At 50.3% G+C, this 19,709-nt stretch overlaps 6 protein-coding genes across 6 annotated transcripts; 3 read left to right on the top strand and 3 right to left on the bottom strand.

Annotated features, from left to right (window-relative positions):
- Positions 1–219: 219 nt before the first annotated feature.
- BO82DRAFT_403457 (uncharacterized protein) lies at positions 220–1,926 on the bottom strand (the record flags this gene model as incomplete). Its single annotated transcript, XM_025639384.1, has 5 exons — positions 220–852; positions 903–1,270; positions 1,331–1,559; positions 1,615–1,622; positions 1,689–1,926. The coding sequence occupies 5 exons, from the start codon at positions 1,924–1,926 to the stop codon at positions 220–222; spliced, it is 1,476 nt and encodes a 491-aa protein (XP_025490424.1).
- A 1,758-nt stretch (positions 1,927–3,684) lies between these two features.
- On the bottom strand, positions 3,685–6,715 carry BO82DRAFT_433430 (uncharacterized protein; the record flags this gene model as incomplete). The annotated part of the gene is made up of 5 exons (XM_025640873.1): positions 3,685–4,440; positions 4,486–4,616; positions 4,669–5,059; positions 6,541–6,594; positions 6,683–6,715. 5 exons carry the CDS (start codon positions 6,713–6,715, stop codon positions 3,685–3,687), a joined length of 1,365 nt encoding a protein of 454 aa, XP_025490425.1.
- Positions 6,716–7,069: 354 nt separating this feature from the next.
- Positions 7,070–7,607, top strand: BO82DRAFT_433431 (uncharacterized protein; the record flags this gene model as incomplete). The annotated part of the gene is made up of 2 exons (XM_025640874.1): positions 7,070–7,180; positions 7,237–7,607. The coding sequence occupies exons 1-2, from the start codon at positions 7,102–7,104 to the stop codon at positions 7,605–7,607; spliced, it is 450 nt and encodes a 149-aa protein (XP_025490426.1). The 5' UTR covers positions 7,070–7,101.
- A 1,087-nt stretch (positions 7,608–8,694) lies between these two features.
- Positions 8,695–9,558, top strand: BO82DRAFT_417842 (alkylmercury lyase family protein; the record flags this gene model as incomplete). The annotated part of the gene is made up of 2 exons (XM_025640042.1): positions 8,695–8,803; positions 8,877–9,558. The coding sequence occupies 2 exons, from the start codon at positions 8,695–8,697 to the stop codon at positions 9,371–9,373; spliced, it is 606 nt and encodes a 201-aa protein (XP_025490427.1). The 3' UTR covers positions 9,374–9,558.
- A 651-nt stretch (positions 9,559–10,209) lies between these two features.
- On the top strand, positions 10,210–14,169 carry BO82DRAFT_393179 (uncharacterized protein). Its single transcript, XM_025638655.1, has 7 exons — positions 10,210–10,788; positions 10,852–11,226; positions 11,290–11,850; positions 11,905–12,010; positions 12,071–12,328; positions 12,378–12,820; positions 12,876–14,169. The coding sequence occupies exons 1-7, from the start codon at positions 10,293–10,295 to the stop codon at positions 14,123–14,125; spliced, it is 3,489 nt and encodes a 1,162-aa protein (XP_025490428.1). The 5' UTR covers positions 10,210–10,292; the 3' UTR covers positions 14,126–14,169.
- On the bottom strand, positions 13,900–18,302 carry BO82DRAFT_433433 (DEAD/DEAH box helicase). Its single transcript, XM_025640875.1, has 12 exons — positions 17,773–18,302; positions 17,337–17,695; positions 16,683–17,269; positions 16,531–16,629; positions 16,403–16,472; positions 16,145–16,350; positions 15,912–16,093; positions 15,016–15,841; positions 14,768–14,953; positions 14,562–14,712; positions 14,412–14,510; positions 13,900–14,352 (listed from the first exon to the last, which is right to left on the bottom strand). The coding sequence occupies exons 1-12, from the start codon at positions 18,287–18,289 to the stop codon at positions 14,302–14,304; spliced, it is 3,333 nt and encodes a 1,110-aa protein (XP_025490429.1). The 5' UTR covers positions 18,290–18,302; the 3' UTR covers positions 13,900–14,301.
- Between the last annotated feature and the right edge of the window lie 1,407 nt (positions 18,303–19,709).

A 19,709-nucleotide genomic window follows, 5' to 3' on the forward strand; every position in this document is an offset into this window, starting at 1 on the left:
GGGGCCTCATTCCACTCACATGCACAGTACGCACTGTGAAGCCGTCGGCTTGTCTCAAAGCCTCACATTTCTTCTATCGTGTGTTCTCTCTTTCTATCGCATTCGCCATCTTTCTCAAGACATCCAGAACTGTGCAAAATCGGTCGTTCTCGAGATCCTCGGTCCACTTCGACTTTTCAGTCGAAGAGAAGGGATTTTTCGGTTCAGTAAGTAGACCCATCACGTATCCATCACGACCTCGTCCAAAAGCAACCCGTCCTCGGATCCTCCGCTGCACTTCATCATCTCCATCATTCTCGTCCAGATCCCTTCATTGACACGTCCCTGCACCCAATAGCCCGCCTGTCTGCCCTCATCTCTCCCGCCGTCCGCATTTTCGGTTCGCGCAGACGCCCTCGCCTTACACGTCGTCAACCCGTCGTCCATCTGCACTCCCATTCTCGTTAATGGCCGACTCAGCCGCGTATTTCCGAGAACGAAGGAGGGCGTCGTGCCCTTGACATCCAATTCGTACCAAGGTAAATGACACCATGAGGTCAGCGCCACCCGGGGCGTGCGGGAGCCGTATCCGCGCGGAACTGCGGGCGTGTCACGCACTGGCAGATGTTGATCGATGATCTGGGCCACGCAGACGGGGTCACGGGCGTCTTGGATGGTCTGGCGGATGTGGTGGGCGATGTCGATGAGATCGTCCGATGCCGATGCGGCACCAGGCGCAACAGGTGCAACGGGGACGTTGATCCAGGGATTGGTCAGAGCGCCTGGGACCGAGGCGAGATGCGATTGGATGTTGAGGGTGAAGATGAGGCCGGTGTGGGCTCCCTTCGCCTTGACAGCTGGAGTAAAGGCTGACTACTCGGGGTCAGATTGAGGGGGTCTGGGTGGCCCATAGGGAACCGTACCTGATATACGAAAGCCATCAAGAGGTCATGTTCCGTGACCTGAACCCCCCTGCTCTGCGCCTGGGCCATCCAGTCATCAATCCGCGACTGTGGCACGAAAAGCATTCGGCGCACACGACGAGCAGATGTAGGACAGAGCGCCCAGAAGCGTTGGCGGAGATATGCCGCCAGGAACCTCGCCCAGCTGACCTGGAAGCCTTGCGAATAGCGCACGGCAATTGGGTGATTGGGCATGCCGTTGTCGGCAGCCGCGGTTCGCCCGGCCTCTATCACGTCGGGTTTGAGGTGAAATTCGGGTCGAATGGCAGTGTCTCGACTATGCGTGCCCGACAGTAGAGCGCAGTACGTCCTGGCAATCCAGTGGACCCCTAGAACCCGTCAGCAACAAGACGCACCTGGCGGCGGAGGCTCCGGGAAGAGTAGCATACCCCCGGCGTCTGATAATGCGTGTTGAACGATGAATTGGATGACACATGCATCTCGCAAATGGACTGTTCGGATGGACAGTGCCTGTTGGCCATCGTGCTTCCCTCCCTTGAACTGAACCAGTTTTCCTAGTACCTGGGGGTCGTAGAAGATAGGCTCGTACTCAGCTTTGATCGAGCACAACTCGGCGGTATTCGATGGTACAAACTCCTCCAGATGTAAATTGACTGTCTTGGCTCGAAAGATTGTTCCGAGCTTGCTGGGTGTGTGCTTCCCCTTTACAAACCTGGAGCGCTGTGTCACCGTCTGAGGTTAGCATTGCCCACGGAAGTCAACTTCATTCGTGTGGCTGCGAAAAACCCGCCTTCAGATTCAATCTCGTGCCCAGGATAGGATATTCCATGATCATTTGGCGGGTCGCTGCCAGACATTCCTCCGGCGTCAATCTTATCGGCAGCGCAACCGTCAGATACACCTCGAGCTGTCGCGAGAACGATAGTTCTAACGGCGAGAGCTCCATCTGGTGCTCTAGTGACCGCTCGGAGCCTGGTAGTGAGCAGGGCACAGTATTTTCCAAAGGCTGCTTTTCCATCATCATTGTGATCGATGCACTCTGACATCTCTCTTGTTTTTCCTCTTGGTCCCGCTCAAGATGCGGACGGAGGTCTATATAACTTCATCCTATAGATAATTCACTAGATGTGGGGTTCCTCCCTGCACGAAGCACCATGCATATGCAATGAGCATTGTGGACGGAAAATCAATCGCGATCGTCATTACACCGTCACTGTAATCTCTTTTCTATACGAGAGGGGCCAATAGGGGGTTGGCAGGGTTGTTCTAGCATCTTAGATAGTGGGGCTGAGGAGACATGGCGATCCTCGTCCTCTGTTGCGTCTCTGTTGAGTCTTCTGTTGGTGATGAAAATATCTGCGAAAAGATCGCTTCATCCGTCTGAACCTACGCTTGCTCCCGAGTCAGCCCCATCATCGCCCTCAGCCGGGTCTGTGATCCTCCATCCGCACCAGGATGCGAATTCAAATCCAAGTTCGAATGTTGACCGTTCAGGGGTGACAGAAAGCAGGATCTGCAGTGTAGATCTTCAGGGGGGGCAAGGAAGATAACTCGAACCCTTTGCTTGGCGGGCCAAGTTCTGCGTGGTGGAGCCCGAGATACGATCAGCAGTTTCTATAGCGAGTCATGAGGCGGCCCGAATCCTCATTCCGTGGGTGGCGAAGATGGATGGTCGACTCCCATTCGATCGAAGATCGATCCGATATGGGGTCAAGTAAATTTGGAAGCCATGTGGATCTGTCATGCAAGCAGCAGCCGGCTCCTTTTCCCTCCCCTTGGCTGCAGCAAAAAACGAAAATAAAAAAAGGAAAAATTAAAGTTAATATTGTTCTGCAGCTTGTCTCGCAGTGCAGGCAATCTCAAGTACAACTATTTCCCTCAATCAGTCACTTATGACAGGTGGAAAGAAAATACAATAGAAGGGATTGGCTGGTGGTCAGTGACCCACTCACCCAAATACTCCCGACGTGTGGCTTGAACTACTCTTCCTTCGGGTTTACATTCTTATGCAACGTCCCTTCTTAACAGCTCGAAACGCGAACTTGAGCCTCGGTCCCAGGTTGAAATTAATCTATCGGACCATTCTTGGACGTCCTAACAAGAAATCTCTCCAACAGAAAATACCCGGGGGGGTAACGCGGAGGCAAGAAAGCACGTTCTCGTCGTGGAAGACAACGTTCTCAACCGCCGAATTCGCAGTCACACGTTAATTGCAGCGGCTTCGATGTACCCAAAGTTGAGTGCCAGACCTATCTCTGTGTTTTTTCCCTATGGATAAAGAGATGTCCTTCTAAACGGGATCTCGGCCACTGAGAAGGTTCGTGGGCTTGAAAAGCTTAACAAAATGCATCTACCCGTAATAGGCTTTACCGCAAACGCTCAGGAGGAAAGAGGCTCAATGATGGATGCTGGAATGAAGGATGTAGTTTTCAAGCCGTATCTACCGCATGAGCCACTTGGAAAGGATAAACCGCTATTAATGTCCCAGGAATGACATTAGGGGATGGCGACCAAAAACCTGAGAACATTGTCTCATGCCGTACGGAATCCAAGGAGAATCGTTGGGAATGGGGTTGATATCGCGTACAAAATTTGGGAGATAGTGGAAGGTGGCGCTAGTATCAAGGTGTTATGGTCGTTAGCACATTTTTGAATGTGTTGCTTGATATCAAACTTCGTTGGTACCAAGGCAAGGAGGGATCATAGATTCATTCTTGGGATAATATCCCAAATAAAGCTAGCGAGCAGCTGTACATATAACACTACCACCAAACACAGCAGTTCAAAAGATAATTCCCGCCGCTCTGAATCTCTCGAATGCTTCCAGCCAGCCATCAACCGGATCTCGCTGCTCAGTAAACCCCATCGACCTCAACCTCTTGGAACTGAACTGTCGGTCAAAAGTGAGCCACCACCCAACAGAATCCAGTTGCTTCTTCCCCTGGCCAACGCCGCAGGTCAGTCCCTTAGGAACCCCATTCTGAGCGAACAGATGGCGGTATTTGTCGACATATTCACTTGGTTTGAGGATGTCGTCTTTCGCTGGTCCCACCCCTTTTAGCCCGAACCAGGCCGCGATGCCCGGCCATAGGTCGCTAGCGCTGACGGGGGTATCGTTGTCTAGCATGTTTATGATCTTTCTACCGCATGAATCGGGATGTAGTGCTGCATGGATTGCAATGCGACCGAGAATCTCACTCGAGACGGGCGTGTACAGCGACCGATAACCAGCCTCACTCCCGGGAAACGGAACATCGATCTCTTTGTCGGTGACGCCTCTGTGATTGTATGCATATAAAGAAAGGTATTGCGCCCAGTGAAGAGCAAGGGAGTACGCCGAGCCATTGGGAGAAAACCCAACCACGGCATCCGGACAGACCTCGCTCCAGGTCCAATTGCGATCCTTGCTGGCTTCAGTCAAAATCTTTCGGAACCACGGATATGCGACGGTCTTAGCGTAGTCTTCCGGTAAGCCATCGGCCATGGATTCCTCGAGTGGTGGCTGGAAGACGCCACTGGGATTGTAAATACCGTAGCCCTGCTGATATCAGTCGCCTCTCCTGTTCTGTGACCAGATTCTTACTCTTGATCCGCCGGAATACACAAACGACCGGAGCCTTGGGGCGACGATGTTCAATGCGCCGGCCAGTCGCTGCATCATACCGCAGTTCTGGGTACACTCTTGGATATGGTCATCGTTGAACGGCGCAAAGACTTTTCTATTTAGTAACTCGTCATCGTAACCCGGCTTCCGACCGATACCTACCGAAATAAAAGACGTGGGTTATCCCTTCCGCGCCGGGGACTTTTTCTTTCAGTTGCTTTGCAAGATCATCTGTGTTTGTCTGTAGCAAATTGATCCCCAAAACCAGCCCAAACGAAGGGCTGTTCGGTCCTGAGGGCAAGCAGAGGTCAGACTCGGCGACGGGTCGATTGAGGACCGCGGTGACACGAGTGAATGGGCTTGATGAGGGGTAGCCGGAGAGCAGCTGGTTCAAGGTCGCCCATCCGAGCAGTCCAGCTGCCCCGAAGACGATGGCATGAGATTCTGTCGCCATTGATGGTGTATTGGCAGGTGTCAGGATAATGCAGTATAGATTGTCAAACTCCTCCGCTCTCACTGAGATATTTAAGATCTCGGCAACTTCGGGCGGGGTCTATTTTGGGGTTAGCTTAGCCTGCGCATTAGCGTAGCCGGAATGAATCATAATGAGTGTACACCGTGAAATATGAGCAACTAGTCCCTGAAGCTTGTGAATTGCGGGCCTTGGGCAGGATTCACCTTGTTCCTCCCTGTGTGGCACACTTCGAAATCATTCTCAGTCCGTCCATGGAACGCTGCTTCGTTCTGGTTAAACAGAACGGCATACCATGATGGCTAAATCATCGGGAAGCGGAGCCAATGCATATGAGCGCATAGTATTATCGGTTCGAAGGCGATCTTGCAAGGACCACTCCTGACTCAACCAGGCTGTCTTCCAAACCTGTTGTTGTAACATAGATATGATTGGTTCCACCAAGTCAATCTTCTGCTAAGACAAATGGGCGATTGAATGACGAGCTGGTATGTGATAAGGATTGTCCAGAGATGTTAGCATAACAAACCCCCTTCAAGCCGGATCGGAGAGTGCATCCAGGGCCTATGCGCTGTAATTTCTGTCTTCCGATGGTTGGCATGGTGTTCAGCCGTACATATTCTAACCAGTATTGTTGACTGCAAAGCCTTGGTATGTATTCCCCAACCACGCCTTTGGTGGCTGTACGAACCGTGATGGCTCTTCCGTCCTGGACCCAGCTCACGTAATAAGCGGTGTGGCAGTTCTCTCATCAATAAGAGGTAATGCTTGTGTGCACAGTCAGTCGGACACTCATAATTTCAGGCCGCCGATAGTCATTGAGCAGAAGACATTCCCAGGAATGTCTCTACTCGTTCCATTTCCTAGCTTGACGTGCCCGTCTTAAAATGATCTAACCGCTACAGTGCTCATGGTCGGAACAGCGATATCACCTTTGAATAGCCCCTCCTCTGCTGCAGAAGAGAGCCCTTTCCTGGATGAATCTCTCCTGTTGTTTTCACCGCGGCGCGTTCTTCCAGCGGCTGAAATGAATCTTCTCGGCAGGTTCAGGTCTTCTATCGAGTATAAACCCACAATTTTATCGGGAGCACGGCCATATTAGAGGAGTAAGACTCTTGGTTAAGATCGCTCTCCACAATGAGGCAGGGAACAGACGACTTTACCTCTCCATAAGCCTTGCCCAGGACCGTATAATAGCAACCTAAAGCGTCAGCAGCAGAGTTCCTTTGGCATCCCTCAACTGTGCCCATATGCTGTTTATCTGGGGCTCGTAGAACGGCCAAATGATCATTTCCGGCCGGGGCAACCTAATTTTCCCTTCAGTACCTGTGCTCATCTGTTTACAGGTTTGTTGCAGGGCTTGGTCTTGCTGGTGGAAAATTTCCTTACATATAGTAGCCAGCTTCATGACGACTGCTAGCCCCTTGGCATTGAGAATCCCATGCTGCGTCCGAGGCACGGTGGTCTGGCTATCTCATAATGTTTGTTGTTGGTCTCGTGGATGTTAGGCGCCAGGGGTGATTTAGCTGGGGTGTTCCAGCCAACTGCTGCAAAACACTGACACTCAAGGAAACATTTTCGGCGATATCGGTGATAAAATCTTGTCCGTAGTTGCTCTGACCAGCAAACAATATTAGCTTAAGGTAACATTGGATCCCGGTGGCTACAATCCCGAGAATCGCAGATGCGGACCCGACTACTTACATTGCGGCGGCAGTTGACGATATCATCATCCATGGCTAGCTGAAGACTTTCGAGATGTGGACCCCGCATATGAGACAATAGTTCAGCCACGCTGTGGGGATTATTGAGTCGAGTGGATCGCGGTGGGGCTGCTCAGCTGGCATTCTTCTCGGGAAATTCCTTGGTAGGTACCATGCAGTGGGACATGAACGCCACAATCTTGTACAGACACGTTAGCTATTCTGCAGATCACTCCCGAGATAATCATCGATCTACGAACATGAGTCGCGGCGCACAGCCGACTCCGCTACCCGAAAACTGATCAAGTACGTACATATAAGCCCACTGAATCCCCTCCCCCTTTCCCCTAGCCTCTACAATCGCGCAACAAATCTCTCCACTCTCACTCTTTCCGTCCTACTCCAGCCCTTTTAACCATCATGCGGCGAATGAACGACGACGACTACCGGGAACTTGGGGTTGGCCTCGGGCCGCTGGGATGGGGCATCTACTATGCCTGTATGTACTCCCCACGGATCAACCTAGCTCTAGCATTCGATTGCTAAAGATTTCAGGGAACGCATTCGCGGACAGTGATGACCACCCCGAATGGAGGACCGGGGTCGACATGACGGGCTGGACGCTCGCCTGTAACGACGACGACGATCTCGTCTTCCTGAAGACCGAAGGGTACACCTTTGCCTACTTCTGCCACAACAGCGCGCCCGGCGGCGCCTACTTCACCCTTCACAACTTCTCTGTCAAGTCGCGCGAGTCGGACGCCAAGTTCATGGTGATGCACCCTTTCAGTGGCGGCGGGTGCGATCGGGATCAGATGGTGGAGTGGGCGCGACGCTGGAGCGGTTATGAGGTGACGGGAGACGAGAAGGAGTATTATATGGAGTTGATTCGGGCCGCGAGGGCGGGAGAAGGGCAGGAGGCGTAGAGATTGCTGCCGCATGTAGCTCTACCATTCCAGAAAGAACTTGTATAGTTGGATGTATATGTGAAGTACTGTGACTTTGTATGTATCCTAAGGTCTACCTATGTAGTCTTGCATCGTTACGCTGTCCCCTGTATCGGGCAACTCGGGACCCAGCACTATATAGTGCACTACAATATCTTCCGACATTTGCCGCAAGGGCCGCTATTCAGCAACAACTGTATAAAATGACGATATGGGTATCCCCGAATGATGACCCCACCAGAGTCGAATGCATTAGCAAGATAAAAGGTGAGATGATACTAATTGAGAAACAATAAGAAGCAAAAACATACAACAGAAGGGATTCGCTGGTGGTCACCCACCCAACTACTAACCTCCCGGCGTGTGGCTTAAGTACGGCTGAGCGGACGGGAAGCCCTGTTTTCCACACCCTGTGGTCGTATGTGCTATGATGAAGAGGGTTGCCATCCTCGTACCGCCTAGGAAGAACATTTATTAACATCTTCCACCGCTGCCTCTTCCGCTTCAAGCAGCGGACTCAGACACAGCCGGATGGGGAGCCCAGCACGCGTCGGAGATCTATATGCGGTTAGTATATCCCATCATAGATGATAGCATTAGTTCAATACGGTTAGGCATAATCCCGAAGATCCGTGATCAAGAGTTCGATGTCGGCCTTCGTCACCTGTAGACTACGTACCAGTAAAAGTTACGACCTGGGCAAGGCCACGCAGTTATAGAATGCTAATCCGCTTAATACCCCTCATGCACTTTCATGAGGTGCCCTGCCGTTGACTTACGTGTGCTCTGATCCAATGAATTCTAGAAAATTTCCATACTCATGAGAAACGCTAACACTTACGCCCTACGGAACGCAGCCCCACCTAAATGTACAGTGTGATTGGCGGTCCACCGATCCAATCCACCGCGATCAAATGATAGAAGGTATCATCAGTATACAGCAAGTGCAACCCTTGTCGGTTTTCTCGCATACCTCAGTTCAGGAAACGTTACTGTATCTGAACTCACGAAGAGCAAAGATTGCTGAAATGTGCGACATTTCGAACCTATAATTCGTCTCGTCACTATGAACAACTCCAGTTCCCACGAAGCCTTCATCTCCTCCTTCCTCACTCACCAGCGTGCCCCGACGATCCACGAGTTTCGCCGCTCATTTCCGATGCACCGAAACAGAGGTACTACAGGACCTACAAGCACAGGTCGACTACCACGGGGTAGTGCTCCATCCGCACTCCGACGAGATCTGAGTGGCGCACCCGTTCTCCACCGCCCCGACGACCTGCATCGTCTCCTGCGGTGAGCGCGAATGGTGGGGCAACTGCGCCTGGTGCTCGCTCGGGGTAATACAGCTGGCCGGCGGCACGGCCTCGCTCACCACCCGCCTGGGCATTATCGGCGACGAGATCTCCATCGCCGTGAAGGACGGGGAGCTGGTCGACAAGGACTACGTCATCCACTTCCCCATCCCCATGGCCAACGCCTGGGGCAACGTCATCTTCACCTGCTCCGTTATGCTGGTCTTCCGCAACGAGGCTGAGGTCGACGCCTGGTGCGCCACGCGCGGCATCCCCAAGGGCGACGTCCGGCCCATCGACCAGATCTGGACGTTTGCCAGGGAGTGGCACAGCCTTCATGCCGATGCGGACTGGACGAAGTGGTCGCTCCGCGATGCGGTTGAGATCTTCCGTCGCCATAATCTGACCGGGCCGGTTTGGGCCATCGGGGGCGATGCGGAGCGCTTTTGAGGGTGGTATGCTTGATGAGTACGTTCTGCTGCGTGTTGAGCGAGAGTGTGGCTTGTCAAAGATGAATTATGCGTCTAGTTCTTAAGTATTTGTAAGGAAGTGTCGTTGACGCTTACTGATACCGTGCGACTTGGGAATGTATCCAGAGCAGCCTAGTTCTATTCACAATATTTACGCAATGGGGGTCATGGGTTTACAAAATGCAAGCCTCCCTACTAAGTCCTACCAGTGTGAACGTTGAAACGTAGCCCTATTTCTTTATACCCTGTAACTGTGTGTCTAAGGTAGTGGGATGACCTTTATATAGTTAGCATTATTAGAATAAAGTTAGAAGCTGAGCCACGTCAACAAGAGGGGCTCTCTTCTTACGTGGAATGCGCTCAGAGGCCGTTGATATAGAGTCCGACAATATTTATACCGATACAGATAATCTTAGTACGTCGCAGCAAAGTTGCCATGAGAGGGCTTATCTGTTAGTATTGATGATGAATGATGGCTGCCAAAGGCAGAAGGTGGATGACGGAGGGAATGAAATCGAGAATATCACCAGATATATAGCTATTTTGACTGTTCTACGCTGCTGGGGGAAATTATGCTGAGTACAGGTAATATATTAGCTGTGTTCGAATCAGATGGCACCATATTCCATCGCTTACTTAACCCAGAAAAAGAAATATACATGAAAAATGACTCCATCGACAAAGGCTTGGACATAGTCCTATGACTGACACTTGATTGGAGCAAGGGGACAGGGATTATCACCCAACGATGCAACACAGCCACAGCGCCAGCCTCGAGCGGCCTTTGGCGCCTAATCATGAACCCAAAACCAGAATCTCAGAAATTCTTCCCTGGAAGACATTCGCAATGAGCTTCATAGAGTCCGTTGAATTGAAATATTGAAAAGCACGTTTCGAGCATGTCTGCGACACAAAGTCTCATCCAGAACGCCTTCGATGCCGCGGTGCAGGAGTTCAAGGCGAACCTCAATAACGACGCAGTCTACCAGAAGATCCTCTCCGTTACCTCCATCGATGAAGTTTACGACCTTACCGATCAGCTTCAGGCCGAACAAGGCAGAAAGGGGCACCTGCGGCACCTGGCCAAGATCGAGCCTTACCTGAACCGTCTCCGCGACTACGCAGCAGTGATTGAAAACTTTGTCCAGATCAAACCGGAGGTCATGGCCCTTATCTGGGGTCCGATCAAGCTGCTGCTCCAGTGGAGTAGCGTTCTGGCTCAGTCCTTTGATGCAATTCTCCAGACTACGGGCGATATCGGGGTTTTGCTGCCGGAATTCAAGGATTGCGCGGTCTTGTTCGCGCAGAACAGTCGTATCTATGATCTGATGGTGCTGTTCTTCAAGGATATCCTGGACTTTTACCAGGTGGGGTTGAAATTCTTCACCATGTCGCGTACGTATAGACGGTAAAAGGCTTCGAGGTCTAAGCCCAAATGTGACGCTGATCTGGGAATAGGTTGGAAATACTTCTTCGAGCCCCTCTGGCCCAACAGAAGAGATCGCATCAACCTGGTCAAGACTCATATCGAAAGACACTCTTTGCTCATGCGGAATGAAGTACGCCTAGAGCACATTCGCGAGGAGCACAAGGCTCGATTGAAGGCGTTGGAGCATTTCAAAGCCGAGGAACGTGCTCAACGACTACAGCAATATCATGTGATCAAGACCGATGTTAACCCGAGGATGTATGATGACAAACTGAACTGGTGTCATGGTCGCATTTGTGACGGATCGGGCGCATGGCTGCTTAGGGACAAGGCTTTCACTCGCTGGTTGGATTTCTCTGCTGGGACGTCGCCCGTTCTGTGGCTGCAAGGCATCCCAGGTGCCGGTATGTGAACTTCGAAGGACCCATTGCCAGCGGAAGAGACTGACACCCGGAGATTTTGTGAAGGCAAAACATTCCTTGCCAGCCTAGCAGTGGACAAGGCGCGCACAGTAGCTTACACAGCCTTCGCTTTTCTGAGCCACACATATAGTAGCAGTACTTCAGCTCTGAGCGTGCTGCACTCTTTGATATTCCAGCTCGCAGGGCGAGATGAGGATATGCAGGATGTGCTCTGCCATTCCATCCACGACCGCATCCGAAGCGATATTACTGTTGCCGTCCAGCTTCTCAGAGACTTATTGAATTGTGCGGGTTCTGCATTTCTAGTTGTCGACGGTGTGGATGAGATAGAAGAGCTTGAGCGTGGTATTCTCCTCAAGCAGCTTCTGCTCCTGTCCGAAAAGTGCCCCGAAACGCGGGTTTTAATCAGCAGTCGGCGAGAGGACGATATTGCTGCCATTTTGGAAAAAATGTCGGAGTCAATTCGAATTGACAAAAGAAACCAGGAAGGCATTCAGGCATTTATAAGTCAGCGGCTGAGACAGATGTTTGAAAGTCGTGAGTTTCCACCCGACGTCCAGACGCAAATTCGCCAATCCATGAAGCCGCTAGCTTCAAAAGCCAATGGTAAGACGACCTGATGTATCAGATCTTATTACTATGTGATTGACTTGAGTTTAGGGATGTTCTTATATGCCAAAATTGTCTTGAGCAGTATTGAGCTGCTAGACGACGTCGCGGAGATTTGCGAAGAGCTGAGCCTCTTACCAGAAGATTTGGACAGCGCGTGAGTCTCGTATACAACACTGCGAAGAACCAATGCTCAAGCCTCACATGTAACAAACAGCTATGCTCGGATTCTACTTCGGATTAATAATCTACGACCGGCATCTGTCAAGGCGAAAGTTAGAAGGATCCTAGCCTGGGTGGGCTGCTCACCCACGCCATTGACTTTGCGGGAGATGGAGCAAGCCCTGAGTATTCAGCCCGGCAATTTCGATGCAGGGAAGAAGTTGAGCGCAGCTCCAAATCTCAACAAACTCTGTGGACCAATAATCGAGGTTGCTGGCGAATATGTACAGTTTGTCCACTTCACTGTCAAAGAGTGAGCACATTGCAATGGTGGCTCTAAGCACATAGCTAACCTAGTAAAGATATTTCTTTAGTACAGCTGTAACCGGCCACATCAGCTTAATCGATGGGACTCTCGACTTAGCTGCAACCTGCATTACATATTTCTGTCAGGGATTTCACAATCCTGATGTCGTCAGCAATGACGATCAATTCACTCAGCATCTCATTGAAGGTAGCTATAGTCTGCACTATTATGCGCAAGAGAGATGTTTTGAAGTCCTTCAGATCTACCTACGCTTGTTGAATGGTGCAAAGGCCCCCTCGAACCTTTTGGATTGCCTCAACATGTTGATGGCTACGCTGAGGAATGATCAATTCGCGCTCGCGTCGGACAACGGACGCATTATAGAAGCCTCATTTCTACATGCCTTTGAAGAAGATCACCCAGAGCTTTATCAGTTTCTGTACAATATCTATCGATTCCGCCATATGTGCTCACAAGAAACATATCATCTGAATGAAGGTATGCCCGTTATCTCACAGTTGTTGGCCCGATGTGCGGATGATAATGTGTCTAGAAACGAAATGGGTTGATTTTGATCCACTAGTATCGTCCCAAGTATCAATTCGACTGTACCAAGACATCAACAAAATGCAGTGCGCTTCCAGCTCCCACAACCCCGGATGCCAATGCGGACTCCTTGACCGTGTATTCGGGTTACAGCCCTACAAATGCGGGTATTTAAATTGCCCTCTTCACCGCCGTGGGCTTGAGTCCATAGCAATACAAAAGCAACATGAAGCCGAACATACTCGCGTATGGAAATGTCCTGTTTCAGGTTGTGAGTATGAAGAAACTGGATTCTTGTCTGCGAATATGAGAGACCAGCATGCACTCAAAGCTCACAGAAAGCCAAATGATTCTAATGACATTCTTGACGACAGCCATATGTCACCCGAGGACGAGGTAGAGTTTATCCTAGATCTAATCAGGTCTAACAATGTTGAGGCTATCAACTTCCTCCCCCATACTATATTGAATGCGAGATTTCCATTTAATAGCAAAAGGTCTTGCAATCTGGGAGAGATACTGGGAAGGTTTGGGTCTGCGCCAATTGCGGTGATACTTTTGCGATATGCCGACATAAAGTTAGTTTATTCGGAAGCTATAAAGGCTTCAAATACTGGCCTTCTCAGCTGGCTTCTTGACGCAAAACAAATAGTGGAATTGGCTGGGTTTCACGCGCTAGTAGCGGTTGGCAAAGAATTCGCACGGTGCGATTCGGCAGAGATGCACGACATTGGCCGCAGATGGTTTGCAATGTCTCAAGATGCAAATGGGCAGAAATTTGAGGCGCTTTACACAGCAGTCATGAGCGAAAATGTGATAGGTGCTACAGCAAACAAACCGGGTAGAGAAGACTTTTTAGTCTCACTGTGGGATTCGATTTGGTCGGATTGCTGGCAAAGTTGGATTACACAGGCGTTGAGGGCCGTTGTCAAGACAACTTGCTCTCTAAGACTCGGGCAGATCCTGATTCAACATGGGGCAGATGTTAATTGGATAACCAAAGGTAGCAAGATTTCGGTACTCGAGTACGCAACACGCAAATCTACAGCGAAAAATGCCGAATTTGCCAAGCTTCTTCTGTTTCATGGCGCTGATGCACAGCCCGCTTCAGCCTCAATTGAACTGTCCGACCAGATCGGAGCGAAGGAGATAAATCGTTGGCTTGGGGTTTCATGGGACGATTTAATAGAACAGGCTAGGGCCCATTGCAAGCACCTCTTGAATATGCCACACACAGAACTAGCCAATGACGAGTGACTTTGTATCTCATGTGTCATATAAATGCACGCGAAATTCCAACCTTGAGACATTATATACACGTTAATGATGATAAATCCCACATAGTATTACCAGCAGACCGTCGATGATAATTTTCTTAGATGATCAGAGAGCAAAGAACAGTGAGGAAGAGAAGTTTCTAATTCAACGGCAGGCTAATCAGCTGCCTCTGCTGTGGGTAAGTTACTCAGAAGAGCCTGTAGCTTCTGAAACAGATTTAGTCATATTCTATCAAGGAAGCACTCAGAAACAATACCCTACATACCTTCCATCGCCTATATTCAAGCTCTGCCTGTGACTTTGGAACGGAAGCCAACGACTGCTGAATGATTGCTATCTTGTCTTCTTGGACCCAACGAACGTACTACATCCCGTCAGTATGATAATTTGATGGGAAAGTAAGTCTCGCACATACATCCTCAATGGAGTTGACAGTGAGATATCTTGTTACGATAACTTCGCGGGATTGACCTATTCGATGAACCCTGTCGACTGCCTGCGCCTCTAGCATTGGGTTCCAATGAGGCTCCATAATGTGCACGGAGCTGGCTGCGGTGAGGTCAATGCTGCGAATCCTCCGTCAGCCGACCAAACATGGAAATTGTATACATGTTCTCTCACCCCTCCCCGGCACTGCCAATACTGGCCAGCATTACCGTGCAGCTCTCGTCCCTCGTGAATCGCTCTATCACTAGCTGGCGATCTGCTAAGCTCGACCCTCCATCGAGCCGCACGAAGTCATAGTTGTTGGAGTGGAGAATCGGGGCCATCAAATCGAGCATCTTGGTCCACTGACTGAAAACCACACTGTTGATCACTTAGTGGACTTGGAAGTCTTCGCTTGTAACCGCGGAATTCTTGCAGCCTACCTTTTTGCAGGCATCAAACCTGATCGCGGTGTGCCTCGTTGCTCCGTTTCCAAGTTTTTCAGCAATGCTATCATCTTTGGAGATAAGCCCAAAGAAGACTCTGGACATCCTTCCATTGCCATTTCACCAGGACTGTAAGTTGCACGTCCGATAGCATCATACACGTCCCCAGGCTTGGCACTGCTACCAGCAGCTTTATCACGAGTCGGTGTGCTTCGATTGTCGGGGACAAACCCTTCCTCATTCAAGTAGCCGCCTACACTTCCACAAGGTCCGGTAATAACATCTGCATGTCTGTCTCGATTGCGCCATTGCTCGAGCGCGGATTTAGGTAGCAAGCGCTCACCATAATCGCATATGAGCCGCAGGATGTTAATCAGTGCGAGGGTCGTATCTGCACCAGCTTGTTTTCCAGGATTCAGAGCCTCGCCAGAGAGCTCCGCTGCCGTCTTGGATGCTTTCGCTTTGAAATAGTCATATACCTCCTGATCTGCGGCCGTCAAGTGAACCAATTCGCTTCTTTCGACCTTTTTCGGCAGCTGAAGGGCGGAATCAAGCGTCTTCTTGGTCCGCCGGAAAGCTGTGGCAGCCACGAGCGCTTGAAGTGTCTGGATATAGCCCAGTTGCTGACGCTTCACCGGCGATGCAATCCAATAATCAAATGCAGACTTGGTCTCCAGGACCGGCATTTGCATGAAGCTCAAGAGGGCACCATAGTCGTCAATGGAGTTTTGGATTGGCGTACCGGTGAGACACCATCGAATGTGCGCTTTCAGGGAGCTCACGGCCTTGAACACCTGTGAGGATCGGCTCCGGATACGATGTGCTAGGCTGAAGTCAGATCACAACCAGCCCTATGTCATATCTTCATCTCAGCCTCTTTATCATAGGTATACCTTCATCTAGAACTATGCGATACCAAGTCTCTGTGCTTAAACCATCCTTTGTCCGCCAATCCTGGCGTATGGTTTCATATGTTGTAATGACAATATCGTACTCGCGTACCAGGGAAGGTTTAACTTTGCCTCGATTTGCGCCATGGTATATGAAGTACCGAAGTCGGTTATATTTGATGTGTCTGGGGGCCAAGGTCAGCTGCGAAATGACAACATGTGAAGAACACGCCCACGTTTTAATCTGTTTCTCCCATCCCGGAATAGCTTTGTGTGTCAACCCCAGCTCATTGTAAGCCATGAAGTATTTCAACTTACTGGTCTTCGGTGTGATGATCAGAGTCGCCCGAGGGCTGTCGGGAGATGGCTGTAGGCAATCTATGGCATCGAGGGAGCAGCAAAGTAATGATAGAAGACTCAGTGTTTTGCCCAAGCCCATGTCCTGCACATATGTCAGACACAGTCCCATTGCAGGGTACAATCCAATAACTTACATCCGCGAGGATTCCGCCACGCATCGGTCTAGGGTCTGTGTCAATGGCCCCTGTGATTCTATGCCGGTACCTTTCACCAGTCAGCGGCTATCAACAGTGCTAATCACCTAGTGCTGTTAATATCCTACCTGTGGTTCCCAAGCCCTTCCCAGATAGATGGAAATTTCAGACCATCAATTTGTCCAGACTCCCTCTCTATCATCATCGCCAATGCCACTTCCTGGTGACTGCATCGAAACATCAGCGTCTGATTTGATCCCTACACGAATATCTCACTTACGGTTTCAACCTCGACGCCAACCTTGGACTGGAGCAGGCTTCATATGACCCCTCATAGGTGTTAATCGTGTCAAGGATCCGAAATAGCTCACTTTTGACCCCTTCATTTAACCTGTCCGAAACCTGCGAGCCCTGCTCATCGTCGGAAATCCTGAGTTCATCAATTCGAGGCATCTCGCCTCCAGGTCGTACAAGATACTGTGGGTTCACATATGGGAATATGGGGTCATACTCTGCGCTTTTGGGGTGTTGCAGGTACATTCCTGCGTCCGATAAGCAAGTCCCGACCGCGTCTTGATCATCGATTCTTCCGTAGACAACAACTCTCATCTCTGGCTTGTGACATTCCCCAGTCCCAGCATTCTTACCGAGTTGAGCGGCGAAAAGTGTGCCAACCAATTTGACACGATGTTGTTTCAGGAGTTTAACTAACGCAGGCATAGCGACGATACCTGCATACTTCTTCGTGTCTGCGAAGGACAATTTGACAACTCCGCCAAGTGTCGTTAAATCCACCTGGGCTGACATTCGGTTTTGAGTTTTCGTCTTTCCATCGTCCTTGAATGTGGAGGTGGCTTCGAGGGTGAGCTTGGAACAGTCAGCTTGCGACATGAAGTAGATAGAGACAGCAGGCGTGTTTATGCATGTACAGTACCTCTCCAAAGCAAGTGTCCCATGTCACTGCGTCGTTTGATTCAACGCTTGTTACAGGCTCGCTTTGACATTTATCAAGACACGACCGGTACTGTTCCTCGTCTGTATCACTCTTTGGTTTCTTTGACTTGTCCATGATCTTGGGTCGAAGCTCATTTGTACTAGGACTGGTACCGGATAACTCCATTTCAATTGCATTCCAGTCAAAGTCAGGTTCAATCAATGGTTCCAGGATGTCAGAGGTTCCCTTAAGTTCCAGATCGGCACTGGAGCTCTGAGACTCTGCTGAGTCTTGTTCGTACCCTGGCAACTGGTGCCCCAACCACATGTCTGTTATAGGGTAAGGAGCGCCTCCTTGCCCTTACCAACGGATGTAATGTTAGCCCGGGCGCAAGGAAAAGTACAGGCAATTTGTTCTTCCAGCGCAAGAGGCTTACCACTCTGACCTAAGTCCCGCAAATGTGGCGCATCAAAAGCGCCATGACGGTCTTGCACATCTAAGCCCATATTATCCCCTAGCCGTGCGCTCCAATTGCGGTCCAACATATCGATATCCAGCCCGCGCAACGGATCAGGCACCAAGCCCGAGTCCCGGATTAGTGCTCCATATGGGTCCTCCACCCGTATTTCCGGACAATCCTGCTGTGGCCAAATCGAACCGCCCACGTTACCGCCCACGTTACACCCGAAAGGGTCTGGATGGTCGTCAAATGGCTGCCCCGCGAACCAGTCGCCATTTGGAGTGGTGATCGCATGGGTGAGACTCTCCGCGGGCGTCTCGGAGCAAGCCCGCTTGCTACTTATGCTGCTCCCGTCGTTATCATCCTCATCGTCAGGCAGCAGGCGCTTGTTTGCTGATCGTGCCAAAGCCATCGGTACTATCTCCCTCAGCTCTGGAAATCTCAGTCGTGCGGCCTGCACCACGTATTTTGGGGAAATGTTCAGTCGAACCATAGACAAGAGGAGCCGAATCTGACTTTTAAGACAGATAAAATGCAGGTTCGTTCTCAGCTCAACTGCCGTCTGACGCACCACGCCTCCAGGCTAGCGGTAGTCACCGCCACAACAGGGATCATGCTGGCCAACACACACATACGAACAACCAATCAGATGGCTGAAAGTGGAAGAGGCGCTGACTGCGCCACGCCCTGGCTTGATGGTTGGGATATTGCACTCCTCAATCCTAATATCAGAAGATACTAGAGCGGTACATTTCTGGTCTTCTTTGTTATTCGTTCATTTTTATGTTCAGTATAACTGTCACTGATTTGATGTGATGTAAAAATGTTTTCAAAACGGGACAATTCATGACCGCCCAGTTGACCGCCATCTAAGCTCCTTCTGGTCTATATTACTTGTAAGCGATTGGTAAAGCTCAGGGATGGGCGATATGGAACACTTTTTGATTCCTTGGTGGTTGGTCGATTGATGAACCAGCTAAGATCTGCACGTGGGTAACTCGCTTGGTGCATCGCTTGGTCACGTAGCCTGGATTACGCAGAAACACTACCCCCCTCAAACTAGATAAATCACCATCACTTCATGGTTTTTTTGTCTTCTTCTTTTGTTTACTCTTTCTTTTTCTCTTTCTCTTCTTTTGTGCTTTTTTTCATTTTCAAAATCAATGCAATCATGCAGCTCCCAGCCCATTTCGACGTAATCACAGTCGATATAGTGACACTCAGGAATAGTCGGTATGGAACGATTCCTTGAATTCTTGGTGGTTGTTGGTCATTGCTAATTGACTTCTCAATGTGTAGACTACTGACTAACTTGTTCAACCGCTGGATCATGTGGCTCTACTATCCACTACGCTGACAATCACAACTCTGTATCAAACTGGTGCATTCGAAGAAGACGATTTCATCCGACCAGTAGGCGGACGGCATCCGCCATCCGGTGAACTGCTCTGTTGTAAAATTGAAGAATACTCGGCTTAAACTGAATATCACAAGAATATCTACTCTCACGTGGAATGTTGAAACATTGGTGGTGGAGTCGGCACCCTCACTACCGATTCGGTTCAGGCGGCGCGCGGTACTAGCCGAACCTACATCACACGCACCTTTTTTAGGGCTTTAGGACACGGGCAGCGTTCTCCACCAGGAGACCCTGTAGGGCCTGCTACCCACCCCCAGAAGGGACCGGGAGATGCGAGGCTGGGGCTGCCGATGTAGCGGGCAAAGTCTTAGCCGCGGCACCCAACTCGGCAGTGGAATGGCCGTAACCCCCTTATCAGATCGCCCTAAAAGGCTTATCCCCTCCTTGGTCTGGTTCAACCCTGAACTCTTTCTCGCGGGGTGTAGTATGGCGGACTCGAAAGGAGAAGTAACGCTGTCCGCTGGGTCGGTGGCAGTCAAGAGCGAACATATCT

Source organism: Aspergillus uvarum (genome assembly GCF_003184745.1).
Source record: "Aspergillus uvarum CBS 121591 unplaced genomic scaffold BO82scaffold_38, whole genome shotgun sequence".
Taxonomy (NCBI): domain Eukaryota; kingdom Fungi; phylum Ascomycota; class Eurotiomycetes; order Eurotiales; family Aspergillaceae; genus Aspergillus; species Aspergillus uvarum.